Here is a 20941-nt window from a genome sequence, read left to right as displayed (position 1 = left end):
AAACCCCCACCCATACCCATAGGCGCTTCCTCCTTCTGCCAAAACAAACTTTATTGCACCAAAAAAAAAAAAAAAAAAAAAAAGAAAAAAGAAAAAAAAAACTTCATTTATGTACAGTCAGATATAAAGACATCTCTTTTGACTCCTGTGCATATATTTCCTCAACTCAAGATTAGGGCGTAAAAGTCAGGCTGCTATGCCAGACATGCTCTGCCCCATGGCAGGGCCAAGGAGAAGATTGTCACTTCAAAGTGGGAACAATTAGATGGATGACAGACAACACTGGACCCACAGACCAAGGGCATTCTTCTCAGCCCTGGGCTAGCTCTGGAAATGGAAGGACATTGGAAGCAGGGTCCCTTTTTCAGTCTCCATGTGAAGAGACCTAGCCTTCAGATAGCCAAGATAAAACTTCTGTTCCCCAAGTGTACCACTCCCTCCCCAGTTCCTCTGCTTCCTGCCCTTCTAAGTAGGATGCTCTCCGTTGTGCCCTGTTCCCCTCACCCATGACTCCCCCCAGGGCAGTCCCATGATCCATAAGGCAGAGACCTTAAAAGCAGTGGGCAGGGCAGGTACATTTTATCCTCTCTTCTGCCCATGGCTGGATACTGACTGGGCCCTGTGTCACATGGATCACCAACACTCCATGAGGGGCCATAACAGCAAGAATCTGGAAGTAGGGGGAGAACACAGCAAAAAGGGGGAAGGATGAATTCCCTTGATGCCCAGTATTATAGGGCGCCTAAAACACTTTTCTGAGCCAACCAGTTAAAAGGATCACTGCAGCTAAATACAAATAGAGAAGCAACACAGCCAGGCAAACACCCATGGAGCCAGTGACAAAGAGCAGCTGGGAGGGGGAGGGGAGAGAAGGGAAGGAGTCTCTAGAGTCCCAGCCCAGATCCCCTTCTGCCATTGGCTACTCCGGCTCCCCGCAAATCCCTGGGGGTTGAAGTGAGGTAGGGGACTACAGGCTGGGGTAAAAATACACAAGGTCAACCAAACAAAATACAATAAGGACAAGCATCAGTCTCCCCTACTGACCCCACCCCCAAGAGAAAATATCCTCATTGTGACTAGTACTAAAGAAAATCTTTAAGACTATTCTATGTAGTGGCTCTAATCCCATACACACTGCAGCTGCCTGTGTTGGGAACTTTTCAAATCAGTGATTTCGGGAACACACAGTACTTCCGGCTTCTCATGGTGCCTGTGCAGGCTTCACCAAGACCTGGTTCAGTCCTGGTCCTGTTTTACGTTCTGTCTGAAACCTAAAAGGGCAAGGGAATGAGGGGTAGGGGAGAAAGGTGCTCAGGTGCTAGGTAAAGCTTACTGATCAGCAGCCTAGACTCCACCACTGTTCCTTCTCTTTGGTCTGTCTAGAACAGTGACTATAAATTAGGGAAAAACAAAATTATGCTGGCCCATGGGAAATAATGGGGGGTGCAGGGAGGAAAAGGGCAATGGGAAGCCCTGCTTTAAGAATAAAGACAGACACAGACAACCACCCAGACTGCGTAAGTGTCAAACAGCCCCCTACCCCAAAGCTTCCTTCCAGATACCCCCATAAACCATTTGGGCACATTCCCTCTTAGAACTGCAATTTCTGTCTTTTAACTCTAAGGAGCTGGCCCTGCAGAGAGGTGTGTTGGTTGTTTTGTTTTGCCAGAGGCCCTTGTTCTAGGTAATCCTGTAAAGGTACCTTGGCCCTGATCCAGGATGAACACAGCCCCAGGTGCTCCAGCGCCAAGGAGGTCAGATCGGAATAGCCCCCCACTCCCACACCCTGGGATCCAAGCTTGCTTGCTTCTTGCCATCTTGCAGAATGACGTCACGTGTGGAGGGAGATACACAGTGCCTCTCCATCCCTGGGGTGGGGGGAAGGGGCTCTGCTGGGACTCGAGTGGGGGGAGGGGAGAAGGGAGCAGGGTCTAAACCCTCAGGCTCCCGTGCAGATCTGTCTCTGTCCCAGACGAGCTGCTATCAGAGTCCATTTCGGCGTTCTCATTATGGAGCCTCTCCAGCACTTTCTGACGAATCAGTCCCAGGCGCATCAAGAGGGACTGGTAGTCAAAGTGGCCCCGCTTCTCTCCAAAAGGGTCCTGTGGGGGAAAGGAAACAGGGGGGATGGAAGATTCAAGTCTGGGTGGCTTAGCTTGGAGAGCAGCTTTGGGCCCATATGAAATGCAAGCTCATCTTCTGAGTCATGGGAATAGAGGAGGGCACAGTGCAACACAGGGAGACCCAAACAGTCCCAAATGGTATGGCATGTTTATTACCCCAGACAGATGTCACTTGGGCTGACATTAAAATATGTTTGCATTCCTTGAAAGTGAATATGCAGAAGGAAGCATGGGAGACATTCTATGAGATGTGGCTGTCACTCTTGTGGGGGGATCTTACACAGTCTTCTATGGGGCTTCTGGAATTAGATAGCTAGCAAAGAGAAATCCAAGACCAGAATTGTAATCATTAAGTGTGCCCGTGTTTTCAACCAACTTCTAAATGCCAAAGTGGGTGCAATTATCTTTCATTCCCTATAGTCAAAAAAAGACACTCTGTGGTAGGCACAGTGGCGAGCATGCCTGCAATCCCTGGAGGCCGAGACAGGAGGATCAAGTTCAAGACCAGTCTTAACAATTTAGACCCCTCTCAAAATAAAAAGGTCTGGGGCTGGGGCTGTAGTCAGTGGTTAAGCATCCCTAGGTGTGTGTGCTCAGTGATAAAATATGTCTGTGAGTTCAGTCCCTAGTTTAAAAAAAAAGGACATCTTTCTTTTCTAAGGTCACAGGCAAGTCTAGAATTCAAGAGTTCTGACTTTCAGATAAACACAGGTACTCTTCCCCAGAGACTCATCAGTACATTCCTGTCCAGGTTCCTGGGCATCACTCCAGGGCCACCTAGTCCTTGTCATACTAGATCAAAGATCTCTAAACACTTTACAGAAAGGTTTATCTGTCCTCAAAGTCTCAAAAATGAATATGCTTGGGACAAAGGACATAAACGTGTATGTGTGTATACATACACACACACACACACACACACACACACACACACACACACACGGGCACAAAAGTTTAAAATGCTATATAGTGACTTTGGCAGCAAAGAGGTACGGCCAGAGTTCAAACAAGTACTGATCTTTCGTTGGTAGTCACAAAAAGTTTACAGAATTTGTATTTTCCTTCTGGTTTTCTCTCCTCTCACAAAAATGCCTTCCACTTTTTTTTTTTTTTTTTCCGGTGGTACTAGGGATGAACACCGAGATTCACACATATTACCCAAGTGTTCTACCACTGAGCCATACCCCAGGGTCCTGTTCCCACATTTCTGTCCTATACATTACCCTCACTAGCAAGGTATCATTGGGTGATAGTTATAGTCACTATGACTATAGCCCACCTTTATACTTGTGAAGGTTATATTCCTTAGAGGCGAAGTTCCACTCTTATGCTCCATATCTTCCTTCTTTTGTCTTTGGTTCCATTTCCCCCCATTCCCTTCCTCTCCAGATGGAGCCCCTCCTATCCCATTCCTCATCAAGAGTTGTTTCTCAGGCTGGGGAGATAGCTCAGTTGGTAGAGTGCTTGCCTGGCATGCACAAGGCCCTGGGTTCAATCCCCAGCACCACCACAAAAAAGAGTTGTTCTTCCTTCAGAGACTGAATGTTGGTAATGTTGCTGGACACCAGCAATGAGAACTCCTACTGGGGAAGAAACTAGGGCAGACATGGCAGTATATCGTAGTATATTCTCAAAAAGGGTTCAAGAGGGCTGGGGATATAGCTCAGTTGGTAGAGCACTCGCCTTGCATGCACAAGGCCCTAGATTCAATCTCCAGTACCACAAAAATAAAAGAGGGAGTTCAAGAAATTTGTTAACTCTGAACCTGCTTTGTCCTTTGCACTTAGGTAAGGCAGGTGAGTGGGAAATCCTTGAAAGCAGAATAGGGAAGCTACAATCTTAGCAGCAGCCCCAAAGGAAACAAGACATCTACTTCTAATGTTGTTGGTGTCAGTGGGTAGAAACAGCACAAGAGCTAGGAGATCTTAGTTACTCAAGTCATCATGTCTAAGCAAGACTACTAGTGAATGATGCAAAGACACAAGAAATGCTCCTCCGAGGACAGGACCTCTTAATAACCAGGTGAGTCCACCTACAATTTGATCAAAAAGAATCTCTTCATTAAAATAAGATTGACTCTGCATTCTTATTGGAAGTAAGAGCACATTTCCCCAGTAGGGCAGAGAATGAACAACTGGCTACCATCTTTGGAACAGGAACCTCAGTATATGACACTGCACAGTCACTATTTCTGTAAGTCAACTTTCTCTGTGATCCCTTTAGGGATTGGGATAAAATGCCAATAATGATTTTTATCATCCCTAAGTTCTGAGAGGGTTAAATGTTCTTGGGTTGAAAAGTCTATTGACCAAGAAGGTAGGACAATGAAGATCCTACCCTGAGTACCTACTTTATGCCAGGAACTAGGAAACAACTCCACATGACTTTAAGCAAATCAGTCTCCTCTCTGGGCCAAGGTTCCTCAAATGACACAGGTTCCTTTTAGCTGTGACATTCTACGAGAGAAGTGAATGTCACCTTTGGGGAGAGGGGTGTCCATGGTCTGCTGTGGGGCTTCTAGAATTAGCAGCAGAGGCTGTTTTACCTGCATAGTTTGGCCTTGAAGGTGAAGGCGATCTTTGCAGGCCACCTCATAGAAGTCATAATACTCCAGGAAGGACTTCTCCATCACCCCTCTAGAAAACAAGAAGAGAGGTTAGAAACCTTGAGGTTCAGGTCCCTTTTGTAGTCTAATCTTTTTTTGAGTACCAGGGATCGAACCCAGGGGTGTTTTAACCTCTGAGCTACATCCTTCTCTGAGACAAGGTGTTGCTAAATTACTCAGGGCCTTGCCAACTTGCTTAGGCTGGCTTTGCACTTGTGACCCCAGCCTCCCAAGCTGCTGTGATTTCAGGTGTGCACCCCCACACCTGGCTCACCTCCTAATCTTAATACCAAATTAAATAGCTAGAATTCCCAAGACTGGATTTGGTTTCCCACACAGATCTTTAAATGGAAAATGGGAAAGGAACAGGTGACTGCCATGGCTGATTTCCCTTATGCCTCAGATAATACAAAGAGTGTCTGTAATACTCACCATTGGAATTTCAACTTGTTACATTTTCAATCTCTACTGTTTCCATAGGCCATAACTAATCCCAAACCTTACTCAAAATCCTCCTAAAAGTTTAATTAACTCTGACTTTGTCCAGTCCTAGCACTTAGAAATGAACTTGAACACAAAGAAACAGCTTTATTATGAAGTGTTCTACAACCATACCTCACTTGCTTGTAGAACAGTTAGTATGTTCAAGCTTTCATTAAAATGGGGCTCCCTGAGGGCATGGACTACCTTTTCTACCAACCTGGAAATCTCCAAGAACTGAGAAACTCTGAACTTTCTCATGAGTAACCTCAAACCAATTGGTATTTAAAAACATGAGCCACATTTTGTCTTCCTTTTTCTCTCAACAATGGACTCTGCCCAATGATCCTCAAATGTACAAACCATCTAATACTCAGTAGGTCTTCTTGACACATACCTTAGGGGTTCAGGGCAGGGACACTTTCCTTCCATCATGTCACAGACTGCAACTCTGATGGTCTCGTGCCGGATACATTCATTGTAGTTTTTGCTGTCTCCTGGATGTCTCTCCTGTAATTTGATAAATGCCATAGTAACCAAATACAAAATTTAGGCATAGAGAAGTCAATGAGACTTCAGGAGTCATAAAGGTAAATGAACTAAGAGCAGATCAATGAAGAACAACTAAACTTTAGTCTGTATTTTTATGTTTTTGCACTACTGGGGATAAAACCCAGGAGTGCTCTTCCACTGAGCTATACCCCCTGTCTTTAAAAAAAAATTTTTTTTTTCCTTTGGTACTGGGAATTGAACCCAGGGGCACTAACCACTGAGCCACACCCCAGGCCCTTTTTATATTTTATTTAGAGACAGGCTCTTGCTAAGTTGCTTAGGTCCTCACTAAGTTGCCAAGGCTGGCTCTGAACTTGTGATCCTCTTACTTCGGCCTCCCAAGATGCTGGGATAACAGGCGTGCGCTACCACGCCTGGTTGCTTTTTTACTTTTGAGGAAGGGTCTCAGTATGTTTCCAAGACCAGCCTCAATCTTGTGATCCTCCTGATTCAACCTCCCAAGTTGTAGGGATTATAGGTGTGCACCACAGTGCCTGGCTTAACCCTTCGAGACCACTTACCTCCCCCATATGTACCAACATCCATCCTGATACAAAAAACTAGATCCTATAATCAGCAAACTAGATCTATCTAAAGTTCCTGAACCCAAAGCGAAAGGACCATCAGGAAATAATTAAGTGGGAAATAACCACATGTAGAGTATCAGTGGTTGATGGGGATATGACTCAGTGATAGAGCACTTGCCTAGCATGCTTAAACTCCTGAGTTTAATCCTCAGTACACCACCAAAACAACAAGAACAAACAAATTTCCTATGTCCTGCTCACCAAAGCCAGGCATGGTATAATCCCAGCATCTTGGGAATCTGAAGTAGATTTGAAGTCAGTCTCAGCAATTCAGCAAGGCTCTATGCAACTTAGACCCTGTCTCAAAATTAAAAATATGGCTAGGGGATGTGGTTCAGTGCCCTTGGGTTCAATCCCTGATACCAAACAAATAAATAATAGAAATGAAATAATGGTGGGACAGAAAGGTACAAATGACATTAGGAGTCTTGGTGTGGAAAACCTTTAGGGATCAATCAGTGAAGGATACTTCTGATTAACTCCTTTCCATGTCTGTAGGGTTCTACCATCATTGAATCCACTATTATAATAAATCTATCAGGAATAGAACTGAGATTTTGAAAAACTCCAAATTTGGCCTATAAAACTCCTATGAATGTGCAAGTGTGAATGAAAGGGAGCAGGGTTTTTTTTCCTTTATTTCTTTTTGGTACCAGGGATTGAACCCAGGGGCGCTCAACCACTGAGCCACATCCTTAGCCCTTTTTATTCAGAATCCCGCTAAGATACCTAGGGCCTCATTAAGTTGCTGAGGCTGGCTTTGAATTTGTGATCCTTCTGCCTCAGCCTCCTGAGCTGCTGAGATTATAGGCGTGCACCACTGTACCCCGCTCTTTGCTTTTTAAGACTTCTCCCTCCCACTTTCCTAGTTGTTTATAGAGTGTAGGCCTCTGATAACATATGATGACCAGGAAAGTGACATAAACCTTCAGCCTACTATCATGGTTTCTAAACTGCTCTACTGTGAAATCACAGGGGCATAGAAAGATATTTTAAACTTCTAAAGATAAACACAATAGCTAGGCCTAGTGGCACATGCCTGTAATCCCAGTGGCTTGGGAGGTTGAGGCACTAAGCAAATCACTGAGTGTCTGTCTCTAAATAAAATGCAAAACAGGGCTGGGGATGTGGCTCAGTGGTTGAGTGCCCCTGAGTTCAACCCCTAGTACCCACCCCTGAAAAAAGATAACTACAGTATTCAACACCTATCAAAAATCATGAGCAGTACTAGCTTAAGGTAGGCAGTTGAGTTTTTATTTACTGTTTATTTAGTAATAGGCATACTCTACAACTGAACTACATCCCCACCCTTATGTGGTCTCACAGGTACCAAGGCTGACCTTGAACCTGAGTTCCTCCTTCTGAGTTGCTGGGGTTATAGGTGTGTACCACTATGCCTGGCCAGCCCTGACAATTTATCTTTGTGAAACTGGATTTTCAGCCACTGCTTTGAGAAAAAGTAAATACCATGTGAACATAACAGGGAACAGGAAATGGGAATATGAGGTCCAATCTGATTCCAAAATTTTTAAAGAATGAATTCTTGGTTTTTGTCTATTTTTAAAACATCTTTTAAATAATTCTATTTGATTTGATTTTTGTATGTGGTGCTGAGGATTGAACCCAGTGCCTCAAGCATGCTAGGTAAGTGGCTCGATCACTGAGCCACAATCCTAGTCCTAATTCTAAGATTTTAAAAGCTGTGCAGTGCATAATAGGTACATACATCCTACTATGCAATTAACAGTTATTTAAGAAAGAAGCAAGTTGTTTGGACTTAATTGCTTAAGACCTAACTACTTAATAAATGGAAGAGTGGTTTTTCCTTGGGGAACTCTGAAGAACCCACTAAGATACTATGGGTGATATGACCCCAAAATGTTTGTGAGTACTAAAAAGTCACAGCCAGACACAGTGGCATGTGCCTAGAGTCCCAGATATTTAAGAGGTTGGGGCAAAAGGATCACTTGAGCCCAAGAGTTTGAGGCTAGCCTGGGCAACACAGTAAGACCCTGTCTTGAGAAAAGAGAGAGACATTTCTTCAATTTTCAAACAAGGAAAAACTCCCAAATCTGTGCCTCGGTTAGCCAATGAGGTTCACTTCTATTACTATGTACTCCTGAAGTCAATACACTGGAAAGGATGGTTTAGGGAATAATTTTTGTTCATTCTTAAAGGGAATTCATTCCCTTTTGTTCAGGTCTCTGTTATCTCTGTTTTAATGGCTGGGCGTATAGCTCAGTGATAGAGGACATGCTACAAATGCAAAGATCTGGGTTTGATCTTCAGCACCAAAAACAGTTAAGAAAAAAAATCAACCAATTTTAATCACTGAAATGGAATTATTTTCTTCTAAGAACATCAATGGAACTTTTTTCCTGTGTTTGAGTAATTAAAAAGAAATAGAACTTGGGCTCCAGTGTAAATTTTGAGTCCTACACTGATTTGTGTCCTTGTGAAAGTTAAATAACCTCTCTGAATCACTATAACTTCACTTGGAAATAGAAACAATACACGCCTCCATGAAATTTAAACAATTACTTGCCTAAAATGCACAAGGCCCTGGGTTAGATCCCCAGCACCAAAAACACATGTATGTGTACACACACTTACTCAACACACACAAATGAAACAACAAAAAAACAGAAGGTATTAAACAAGAAATCATATATAAAACCTTGGCAGTGTCTAGCAAACACCACATCTTTGGAAAAAGTGTTTTCTGTCTTCTCTTTAACAGTGCTGACTCAATTTTGTGTCTTAACTAACGACTACCTCTTTTGGCCCCACAGGTAATAGTACTTCAAAACTCCAGAAGAACAGCTGGCTGGGCAGTAGTCACTCAGGAGCACCTTATGGAGATGCTACAGAATATAGGTATACTTACTAATCCACTGGCTTCAACAACCCCCAAAAGTAGACTCAAAATTAATTTCAGATATTGAACTCAAGTTGGAAGAGGTGACTCTAGTCTTAAAATGGAGGTAAATGGTCACTTCAGCCCAACTCTAGTCATCCCTGTTGGGGGGTGGGGGGCAGTGGCAGCTGGAGGGGGGGGGGCAAGATCCAAAGGAACCAGAGCAGTTGAGGAAGCTGTTTATTGGTGCTCTGAGCTTTGAAACTATAGATGATAGTTTAAGAGAACATTTTGAGAAATGGGGCACGCGGATTGTGTGGTAATGAGACCCCCAAACAAAATGTTCCAGGGGCTTTGGTTTTGTGAGTTACTCTTGAGTTGAAGAGGTGGACACAGCAATGTGTGCTTGAACACACAAAGTTGATGGACGTGTAGTGGAACCAAAGAGAGCTGTTTCTAGAGAGGATTCTGTAAAGCCTGGTGCTCATCTAACAGTGAAGAAAAAATTTTTGGTGGTATTAAAGAAGATACAGAAGAATATAATCTGAAAGATTACTTTGAAAAGTATGGCAAGACTAAAACCATAGAAGTTATGGAAGACAGGCAGAGTGGGAAAAAGAGGATTTGCTTTTGTAACTTGATGATCATGACAGTTGACAAAAACTGTTGCTCAGAAATACCACACTATTTTTTTTTTTTTTGCAGTGCTGGGGATTGAACCCAGGGCCTTGTGCATACAAGGCAAGCATGCTACCAACTGAGCTATCTCCCCAGCCCTGAAATACCACACTATTAATTGGCATAATTATGAAGTGAAAAAAGGCCCTTTCTAAATAACAGATGCAAAGTGGTCGTGGAGGTGGATTTAGCAACTTTATGGGTCATGGAGGAAACTTGGGACGTGGTGGAGGTAACTTTGGCCCTGGTGAAAACTTTGGTGGAAGAGGAGGCTATCGTGGTACAGGTGGTGGCAGCAGAGGTAGTTAGGGAAAAGGTGATGGTGGATATATTGGATTTGGAGGTGATGGTTGCAACTATGGCAGTGGTCCTGGTTATAGTAGTAGAGGAGGCTATGGTGGTGGTGGACATGGTAGTGGAGGAGGATATGATGGTTACAATGAAGGAGGAAATTTTGGTGGTGGTAACTGGTAATGATGGGAACTATAATGATTTTGGAAATTATAGTGAACAACAGCAATCAAATTATGGCAGGAACAGTTTTGGTGGAAGAAGCTCTGGCAGTCCCTATGGTGGAGGTTATGGATCTGGTGGTGGAAGTGGTGGACGTGGTAACAGAAATTTTTAAAAACAGCAGAAAAGGGCTATAGTTCTTAGCAGGAACAAGAAGAGAGCAAGCAAGGAGTTGTCAGGAAAGCTGCAGGTTACTTTGAGACAGTCGTCCCAAATGCATTAGAGGAATTGTAAAAATCTAGCACAGAAGGAACGATGATCCATAGTCAGAAAAGTTACTGCAGCTTAAACAGGAAACCCTTCTTGTTCAGGACTGTCATAGTCACAGTTTGCAAAAAGTGCAGCTATTGATTAATACAATGTAGTGTCAATTAGATGTACATTCCTGAGGTCTTTTATCTGTTGTGGCCTTTTCTTTTTCTTTTCATTATATCAGGTATATTGCTCTATAAATTGTGGTAGTGGACCAGGAATAAAAAATTAAGGAATTTTTAACTTAAAAAATAAAAAAAAAAGGAAGAAGAATTAATTCCAAATGACTCCGCTGACTTCCACTGTAGACTAATACAAGTCAAACACTTAACAGTACCACTGTAATTCTTCAAATGAAATAAGGCATTACTAAGGAACATACATGTTAGCTCCCTCTTACTCCTACCATAAGCACAATGCATAGGGTCACACCAGGTAAAAAGACTCAAAACAGATTTTTCAAATCTCATTTTTTGTGGCACTAGGGATTAAACCCTGGACCTTGTGCATGCTAGACAAGTGCTCTGCCACTGAGCTATATTCCCAGTCTTTTACATTTTTAGGTACTGGAGACTGAACCCACAGGTGCTTAATCACTGAGATTTATCGTCAGACTTTGTTATTTTTATTTTTTAAAGACTTTTTTTCTTTAAATATATACATTTTTTAGTTGTTGATGAACAACTATATGTGGTGCTGAGGATCAAACCCAGGACCTCACACATGCCAGGCAAATGCTCTACCACTAAGCCACAACCCCAGTCCAGACTTTTTTACTTATAATTTTGAGACAGGGTCTCACTAAATTGCTGAGGCTGGACTCGAACTTCTGATCCTCCTGCCTCAGCCTCCCTAGTAGGATTACAGGCATGCTTCCCCATGCCTGGCTACAGTTTTATTTTTAGACAAGTCTCACCAAGTTGCCCAGGCTGGTTTCAGATGGGATTACAGGTGTGTTCCACTACGCCTGGTTTCTCAGCTCTCTTAAAGCACCCAATATAGCACACCCCAGAGTTGAGCACACCTAGTCTTACCTGTTCAAAGCCAGGTTCATTGTGGTAGGGATTCTCAGTCATCAGGGACTGGATAGAGATGAGTACAGAAGAGATGCTCTGGGCTGGGCTCCAGGCAGGGCCAGTCCATGTACTGCAACACAGCAGAGGAAAAGGGTAAGGCAGAAAATAACCAGGAGCACAGACAGCAGCAGTACCATGGTAAACTGACTTACCATAAGGTTCTGTTTCACTATTAATACTCTGAATTTCTAGCCTCTGTCTCAACCTCATTCACCAAAAATCAGTAAACTGTCTAATCCTTATATCAAGTGGGACAGAAGAGAATTGAAAAGCAAGCAAGGTAACTTTGGGCTAGAAAGGAAACAGTAGCCAGGGAAAGTTACCATATCAAAATGAAAGAAGTTAAGAAAATAACACTAAAGGTTGTCTAAATGTTAACTTCTGTGGACCACAAAGAGCTTATTTATTTATTTACAGGTAGTGACAGAGTCAGTGAGGGGAAAGTAGTTGAGCACAGAAGCACACAGGTGACTGAAACCATCTGGTTAGAGGCCATTTGGTAGGACTGATGATCAGGGATCCAGTTCTGTATCAAGCCCTCAATGAGTGTTCAGAAGACCACATGAGACTGCCAAAGGAGGAAGAGAAACGAAGTATATACGGAAAACAACTTGAACATGAAGATAAACACCAAAACCGCTCCTTTTATAAACCTAATCAAGTATGAAGAAGTCAGTTAATAACATTTAATTTTAGCTTTATTGACAAGATGGCACTGGAGCTGAAAGCTGAACAAAACCTCAATCAGAACTGGCTTGTTCAAGTTAACCAGCCACGGTCCTTTCTCTGCTACACTCAAGAAAGGCCTAACTTAGTGACAAGCAATAGTAACTTCATCAGTGGCTGCTTTGAAGTGCCTCCAAACTGCTCTCTTTTAGATCTGCTCACCCTCTACCCCTGCCATCCATGACTTTACTTTTTGGAAATTCAAATCATTAGGGTTAATTCTCACTCCTTTTTTGTGTGTGGGTTAGCCTAGTATTTTTTTCTAGGTAGGGAGGGAAGCAACGAGGCTGAAAATGATAATGTTCTTAGTCAATTAAGAACACGTGGGAATTTTTGACTGTCATTCTTTCTTCTTTCTTTCTTTCTTTCTTTCTTTCTTTATTTTTTTTTGGGTGCTGGGGATCGAACCCAGGGCCTTGGGCTTGCAAGGCAAGCACTCTACCAACTGAGCTATCCCCCCAGCCCCTCCTTCTTTATTTTTTATGTAAAGGGGGTTGACCCCAGCAGTGCTCTAACACTGAACTATACCCCCAGACCTTTCAATTTTTTTAAAAACTTTTGAAACAGGGTGTAAGTTGCCAAGGCTGGCCTTGATCTTATGCTCCTCCAGCCTCAGCCTCGGTCTCTGCCTCCCAAGGCTCTGGAATTATAGACATGTGCCACCATGTCTGGCTTGGCAAAATTTCAATTTCTGGGTAACTTCTCTTTTTCCATACAACACACCTCTGCTGATTTCACCTCACCACTTACTTTCCCTGTTTCTTTTGTGAGCTGGTATTTGCTCAAGGAGCTTCATATTGGCTTAATGAGGGAGAATCTATTACAAACACACTTTCATGAACAAACTTCATACAGAAGCCATTACTAAATTTCCTTTCCATCATGGGAGAGATACAGAGACACACACACAACCACCCCACCAGTGCAGACAATTATGTACTCTAATAAGATGAAAAATTTCTTTAAGGAACCTCCTTTAAAGAACTGCCTTACTGCCACAATCATAGTAGAACATAACCCCGTATTTGATATAAAGTTCTATCTAGAAAAATGAATCATATCTTTAGTATGCTGCCTTTCAAACTCCACACAAACCTGGAAATGTCTTGAAAGGAATAAAGAAACAGGATCACCAGTTTAGACAACTTTCCCAACCTTCAGCCTATATTTGTTCTCCACCCCAGAGAAGTTCAGACCACAACAAAAAGATTAATCCACAATATGCTAGAAAATATTTTCATTCAGAGGTTTTAACTCACAAAGGCAATAAAATGAAATGAACGGAAACTCCATGAAGTAAAATCTCCATAGCACCCAGGAAGATATAGTTTTGTTTCATATATGACAGGATTTTCAACATCAGCCATTTTCAATTGTTAAATTACAACCATTATCACCACCACCACCACTGTCGCCGCCTCCAAAGTCACTCATTGAGAGACTCAAATAAGATATCCACAACACTGAATGGCTCAGATGTGCAGCCTTTCTCAACTTGTTTGGGACAGAAGGCCCTAGTCTCCTAAGGGAGTGTTTCTCAAACTAGAGGATGTGACACAGACTGCTGGCCCTACTCTAAAGTTCCTGATAGAGTAGATCTAGGGTGGATCCCCTGAATCTCCAGATGCTGCTGCCGTGGCTCAGGGACCATGCTCTGAGAACCATTTCATAAGACATCCCTTGTATGTAATAAGTTAACTTCCCTCCTTTGCATCTAGCATAATACCAATGATATACCACCCTAGGGAGAATTGATAAAGTGTCCTACAGTAATTGTTTTCTAAAAACCAACTTGGCCACTTAGAAGTCTCCTCTTACCCTAGAATACTCAAGCAGACTTTCCCATTGCGGTAGAAGTTGGGGTTAAACCTCACTGTGTTATTGCCCGTTGTCATCAGTTTGACCCGAGGTGGGTGGATGGGATAGTCGGGCGGACACCGAAACACGAACAGGAAGAAACCCCCTTCATAAGGAGTGTCAAATGGGCCTGTGATCAATGCATGAATCTGCAAAATAAAACCCCATCTCAAAATTGTGAGGTGATGCCCGACCCCAACCCCTCCTGGTTTCCACCTGTACCCCTGGCAGAAGCAGGGTTCACAGTCTGGCGTCCACATTCCATATCCTCACTATGCAAAATGAACATCCTGTACTCACACAAGGATTGACATTTTTTTAAAAAATCACATTACAGTGGAGTAGCATCTGAGTCAGTGGTCATATTCTAAAGTAAATCCCAAGGTGAAAACTGAATCTATTCAAAATCACCCAAGTGTCCCTCCCTTCAAGCATGGTTTTGTTTTTTTGGTACCAGGGATTGAATCTAGGGTTGCTCAACCATTGAGCGACATCCCCAGGCCTTTTTTTTGGGGGGTGGGGGAGGGAACCAGGGATTAATTTCAGGGGCACTCAACCACTGAGCCACATTCCCAGCCCTATTTTGTATTTTTATTTAGAGACAGGGTCTCAGTGATTTGTCTAGCACCTCGCCATTGCTGAGGCTGGCTTTGAACTCATGATACTCCTGCCTCAGATTCTCAAGCCATTGGGATTTCAGGCTTGTACCAATAAGCCCAGCAAAACTGGTTTTTCTGTGGACCTCCCTTATCAGTATTACAAACAACAAGTGGACAGAACATCAGTGTGTAAGATATAATATGGGTCTGTAAAATGTAATGTTAGCATTAGGCTGGGCTTGTACCCCAGTGGTGCAGCACTTGCCTCGAATGTGTGAGTGACTGAGTTCAATCCTCAGGACCACATAAGAATAAAAAAAATTAAATAAAGGTCTTGTGTCCATCTATAACTTAAAAAAAAAAAAAAAACTAAAGCAAAATGTAATGTTAGCATTTTTAAGATACCCATACCTATTTTTACTAAGTATGTATGTTTGCATTTGCCTAGGATAAATATGCATATGATGCAACTCCAGCCCACTTTTATGTTGTGTGAAGGGGAGATATGCTGAATGGAAGACAAAAGGAATTGGAGGCCACAGCACCACTCCCAGTGCCAGTGTAGACCTGAGGATTACAATGATATCTAGTGTGTCCACTTGCTTCCTCCAGAGGATCAAAACTACTGTGGAGGATGTGATTCAGGCAGCATCTAGCTGAGAAAAATGGGAAAAAACTCAGCTTCCACTCAAGCTATTAGACCATTCCCAGACCTTTCCCTAAATAAATAAATAAAATCAGCATTAAACAGAACTCTAAATTCTCTTTTCCTCAAGCCCTAATTATTAACAAGATTTTCTTTTTTAAATGGAGGAAAACCTAAAGTGACTCAGTTATATGTCTATTTCAAAGGTTCCTAAACACTTAAGTCTGCTCAGAATTCAAATAGCAAAGAGGAAAAGAACCTTGCAATCAATCCCATGCCTCAAGCTGTAGTCCCTACCTTTCCCAGGGAACACCTTGGGTAATATTCTAGCCCCCAATCATTTGGAATAGCAAACTCAACTGGTTTCAACATAGCATCAATTCTGGAACCCCAGGAACCATGATATTAACACTAGTATTTGATCAGAGACAAGATGTCCCAGGAAAAACATTCCCAATCACATAAAAGAAAAAAAAAAAAAAAAGATTTAAAGGGAAGTCTGTTCAAAATTAGAAAGAATATACAAACAAGAAAGGCAAATTTCTACTTTAAGAAATTTGAAACTAAGTTTTTACTTAACACTAGATATAGGGAATCTAATTTCTTCCCAACATCAGTTTACATAAGAATTCACTCCTGAGTTTGGAGCACTTAATGACAGAGAAGCCCAGGTATCTATGCCAGAAGAATTTTAGACATTATGTACTAAGGGTTCTCTGTGTGGAGGACAAGAGAGGAATGGTCTTTGGGTGGTAGGTACATTCAATAACAACCAGAAAGGACAGGTACCTAAAAAAGGCCCTTTAACTACAAACGCTGCAGCCAAGCTGGCCCTATCCCCAACTTTCCCCGGATCTGATTTACAGTACCACAGGTAAAGTCGAGAGTGGCAGATTGGGAAAGAGCTGTGTAGTACAATGGATAGGGTGACCATATAATTTATCAGCCAGATTACAGCATTTTTGAGAGGGAAAGAGTGGCCTACTAATAGTTAAGCTGGGACAACAGACATGAACTGGGATTTTCCAAGCCAATCAGTTTTTATGTGCATCTTGATAACAGACACCTGCTCAAGGCTCTATTCTACCTCACTATTCAACCTCGGGCAAGTCATTTTATCTTCTTGGGGTCTTAATTTCTTCATTTATAACCAGAGGGGTGAGCTGAATAATCTCTTTTAGGGTCTTCCAACTTCATGGGCCCCATTTCCCAGTAACCCCCAACCCCCCCAAAGTTACATACCTTAGTCATGTCAACAGTATCAGGTACAACGAACATTCCTGGAGGAGGCTCCTTATAAATGGACATGATATCCCTGTATAACACCAAGAGGAGGTGGGGGAAGGAGTGAGGGAAGAGGGGAAAAGGGAATCCCTTGAGCAGGACAGCTATCACCTCAGTGAGGCCCAGGTTGGAGAAAGTGGTACTAGGTACCACAAATGTTTGCACTGCCTTGTTGGCTGAGAAATTTCAGTACTTGTCAGGCAGGCAGAAAGCAAATTATTATCAAAGGGGCATTGTTTCCTTAGGGGGAGGGTAGGAAGAGTGGGTGGGTGGGGGGGAATCAGAGATCCCAATGGCATCAGATATCACCCTGGAAGAGCCACATCCCATTTACTCTCACTTCCTCCCACATGGCAACTCATTCACTTTCCACCTCCCAGATTCCCAGGTACTATGCTGAATGCAAAATGAAGCTCATTTTTAGTAACTGGGAAGGCATAATTAACTCCACTAAAAAACTAATTTCATAAACCATACAGAGGACCCCTTATTGGTAAGGTAATTATAAGAACAAGTAAGCTACAGGGAGCAAGATTATCAGTGATCTTCTTGCCCAGAAGACAAATAGGGTAGCGATCTTTTCAGGCTGGGGAGAGGGAGACCCTCTGATATCGTTAGAATCTCACATCTGGAAGATAAACACATAATGACTACTACAGATGAGAGAATTTCTAGGTCATACCTCCTGTAATGGATCAATTGAGAGCAATAGGTTGAAGGAAAAAATACATTCTATATGAGGAAATATCTAGGGACTTGCCAGGGTGGGTAGGGGCATAAAAAGTGTAAAAAGGTGACAGAGCAGAGCCAAAGAATTATGTGCTAAACTCAAAGGTATATTAGGAATGAAATGGCTGAAGGAATGTAAGAGTTGAGTGCTGAGTTTTAAGTTAGAGGTGGCAATCCCTATGAAGTTGGCATCCTGTGTCAGGCACTGTGCCAGGTACTTTACACACATTGTAATGTTTAATTTTCATCATAACCTTGAAAAGTAGGTAGAGAGACATATTAAGTAACTTGGAAAGTGGGAGATAATACCTAGATGAGGATTCTGTGATGGGGGCATAGTATCAGTCTGGTCACAAGGAAACAGATGTCAGTATTAATAGCACCTAACCAGTATTACCCTTCTCCTATTCGGTAAGTACTATGCTAAACACTTTTGCAAAACATATTACCTATTAAATGATATGATCTGAGATCAATCACCCAACAAGTAAGTACAGAAAGGACTTAGGCCTTTGTTCCTATATTTGAATTGAGTACATTCACTTCACAAAAGTTAACCACATGACCCCGGCGGGGGGTGGGGGGAATACAAGAAAAAAGGTTCTGAATGGGATATTACAATCCAGAGTGACACTGAGGGTAAGGGAACCTGAGTTTCTGGAACAAGTGAGAGAGTGGACAGCTTTGGGATACCAGAAAGGGAAGATCTGAATGAGTGAGGGCAGCGCTTTAGACCAAGGGAAGGGGCTATGTGGTGGGGATTTGAGGAAACCGAGGGTAAAACCGAAGCTGGTTCGAGTGTGCGGCAGGGGAGAGCAAACAGTATGTTACAAACCGAGCTCTAGAGGAGACCAGGGGGGACCGATGGGTGCGGCCTGCGGGCAGCACCTAGGTAGTGTGAGGAGAGGAAGGGGGAAGAGGGGCGGCGCGGAGGGCGGGAGGGGGTGTTACTGAAGCGCGAAGGGGTCGGGTTTCGGGCGGGAGGTAAGGGTGTGGGGGAGGGTGTCCGGAACAGAGCCTGAGGGCTCACCGGAGGTTGCCGAGGGGCGGGGTCGACCTGGGCACCCGAGGAGGGGTTTAGGGCTTGTGGCTCTGGAGGCGGGGTGGAAAAGGGGAGAAGTGACTAGGATCCAGGTGCACTGGGCTGGCAAGGTTGGGGCTGGGAACCGGGCCGCGGGGTAGTGAGGAAGGGTTGGGGGCGGGGAAGGTCGAGCCCCGGAACTCGGGGCTGGGGGAGGAAAAACCCCGGCTCACCGCTTGATTCGGAGTAGACACTGCGGCGCGGTTCGTTCACCGTCCCAGTCAGAGCTGAGCGTGGGGTCCCAGTGGCTAAGCAGCGCAGCCCCGTGGGCAGCGGCAGAGGGCGGGAGCCCGGGCAGCGGAGCCAGGCCGCTCCCCGGCCCCCCGGCCCCGCCCGCCGCCGCCGCCGCCGCCCACACATCCGGCAGGAAAGGCGGCCCGAACCCGCCGCCGCTGCCGCTAACGCCGACCACACCAGCAACGCCGCTTGCCCCGGGGCCCGCCGCTCCGGCACCCGCCGTCGCCGTCGCCGCCTCTTCAGTCGGACTCTCCGCCATCGCTGCTTCGCTTCCGGGACTGCTCGGCAGCACGTCCGCCGACCAGAGCGGCCGCTGCTCCCGCCCGCTCCCGCACCACCGAGAGCCGGGCCAGAGTGTCCCCACCCTCTGCTTCCACAGCCTGGGCGGCGCAGGCTCCGCCCACCCCCGCCCCGACCAGAGAGAGGCGCTCTGCAAGAGCGTCCACCCACGGTCCTCCAGGGCGGGGGAGGGGGAAGTAGCGGGGCCAAGAGGGTTCTGGGCCCGCGCTATTACAGTGCTGTGCGGGAGAAGCTGCGAGTCTAGCTTCGTGGAATGTTTCATTTTCGAGTGTTGAAAGGGGAGAAGAAAGTTAAAATGGGAGGATGGGGAAAGCCGTATCCTTCCTTAACGAGTGCGACCTCAGACGTGTCCTAGGGGTAGGACTGGGGATCCTGTTCTATAGGACTCTTAAGAGTGGAGGAGTCGGCTCGCTGTGCGCCCATTCAGTCCGAAAGGCTCTGTGATTGATCCTGCCTGCCTGCGCGGTCGTCCACCAAGGGCAGGCTACCGTTGCCCCCTGCCTGGAGCAGAACCTGCGGATGAAAAGCCACCTCCTTTCAGTTTATTCAACATATTTATGAAGGACCTACTAAAGGCCAGACACTGTTACTAGGCATTGCCCTAGGAATAATGAAGCAGATCTAGAGAGCTTGGTCAAAGGGAAGAAAAATTAGGCCCGACTCCAAAATTCAGTTCTTTTTCTTCCCAGAAATCCTTTAATCTACAGGAATCAAGAACTGAATAAATCCTGCGAGGATTCCTTAGGACTTTCCAGAGAGCTGTAAAGTGAAAAATAATCCTGCGGACTAAGAAAAACAGGCCTTTAAAAAAAATTATATATACACATACATACATATATATTATAATGTCTGGAAACCAGTACTGCCAGATGTGTTTCAGAATTTAGAGTGAGACACTCAGCAGGCGTCGGGCAGCACCCAGTAAACAAATATACTGATATTTCTGCAGCAAACTGTAGGAATGGTCATACTAATTTGGGTACATATATGAATATTCAGACTAAGACGAATAGCTTCACTTTGGATTACATTTTGCCGCCAATTTTTTTCTTTTTAGATCTGGTTTTCAGAGTATTGTGAATTTCCAGTAATGGACTGTGGACCAGAATGTTAATGGCCAATATTTATTGAGAGATAAAAACAATTTTTTTTTTTTTACATTATTGAATGATTAATGTCAGGTTCTTTATCTACTTTGTCTTATTTCTTTCAACAACCCTATGATGTAAGGACTATTATTAGTCTATTCTGACAGATGGAAAAACAGTCTTACTGAGGTTCAGTCACTAACACAGGTCACTCGGAGAGCAAGTGGCATAACTGGGGCTATAGGCCAAATTCGTCTAACTCCAGAAAGCAAATTCAAACCACTCTGTGACATTGTCACTACTTAGAACTCTTCCATACTTATATTTTACCTTGTACTAATTATGGTTCTTTGGTATTCCACTCTCCACCCCCAACAAACAAACACATCTTTGAGACTCAGGTCATGTGTTATTTGGGAACCCAGCACAAGGCTTGACACAGATCAGGTACTTAACATGAAGTGAAATTAACCAATATACAAGTTTATACCGATTTAATGTTTTCTTTGTGTAGCATTTTATTACTATAATAAAGATGTCAAGGGGCTGGGGATATAGCTCAGTTAGTAGAGTGCTTGCCTAGCATGAAAAAGGCCCTGGATTTAATCCCCAGCACCACCAAAAAAAAAAAAAAAAAAAAAAAAAAGATGTCAGAATATTGGTGAAAAAAT

At 43.9% G+C, this 20941-nt stretch overlaps 1 protein-coding gene across 4 annotated transcripts; it reads right to left on the bottom strand.

The window, feature by feature from the left end:
• Positions 1–1075: 1075 nt before the first annotated feature.
• On the bottom strand, positions 1076–19251 carry Ube2z (ubiquitin conjugating enzyme E2 Z). 4 transcript variants are annotated; one of them, XM_047543624.1, is made up of 8 exons: positions 18819–19251; positions 16794–16866; positions 14268–14455; positions 11682–11793; positions 5606–5718; positions 4669–4759; positions 4474–4579; positions 1966–2102 (listed from the first exon to the last, which is right to left on the bottom strand). In XM_047543624.1, the coding sequence occupies exons 1-7, from the start codon at positions 19139–19141 to the stop codon at positions 4487–4489; spliced, it is 993 nt and encodes a 330-aa protein (XP_047399580.1). In that variant the 5' UTR covers positions 19142–19251; the 3' UTR covers positions 1966–2102; positions 4474–4486. The 4 variants fall into 4 exon arrangements, with proteins under 4 accessions (XP_047399578.1, XP_047399580.1, XP_047399581.1 ...); XM_047543625.1 differs by lacking the exon at positions 1966–2102 and adding an exon at positions 2205–2436; XM_047543622.1 differs by lacking the exon at positions 4474–4579 and having other exon boundaries at positions 1076–2102; positions 18819–19248.
• Between the last annotated feature and the right edge of the window lie 1690 nt (positions 19252–20941).

This window comes from Sciurus carolinensis, chromosome 3 (genome assembly GCF_902686445.1).
Source record: "Sciurus carolinensis chromosome 3, mSciCar1.2, whole genome shotgun sequence".
Lineage (NCBI taxonomy): Eukaryota > Metazoa > Chordata > Mammalia > Rodentia > Sciuridae > Sciurus > Sciurus carolinensis.
Note: the sequence above shows the minus strand (reverse complement) of the source record. Positions and strands in the feature narration are given on the sequence as shown.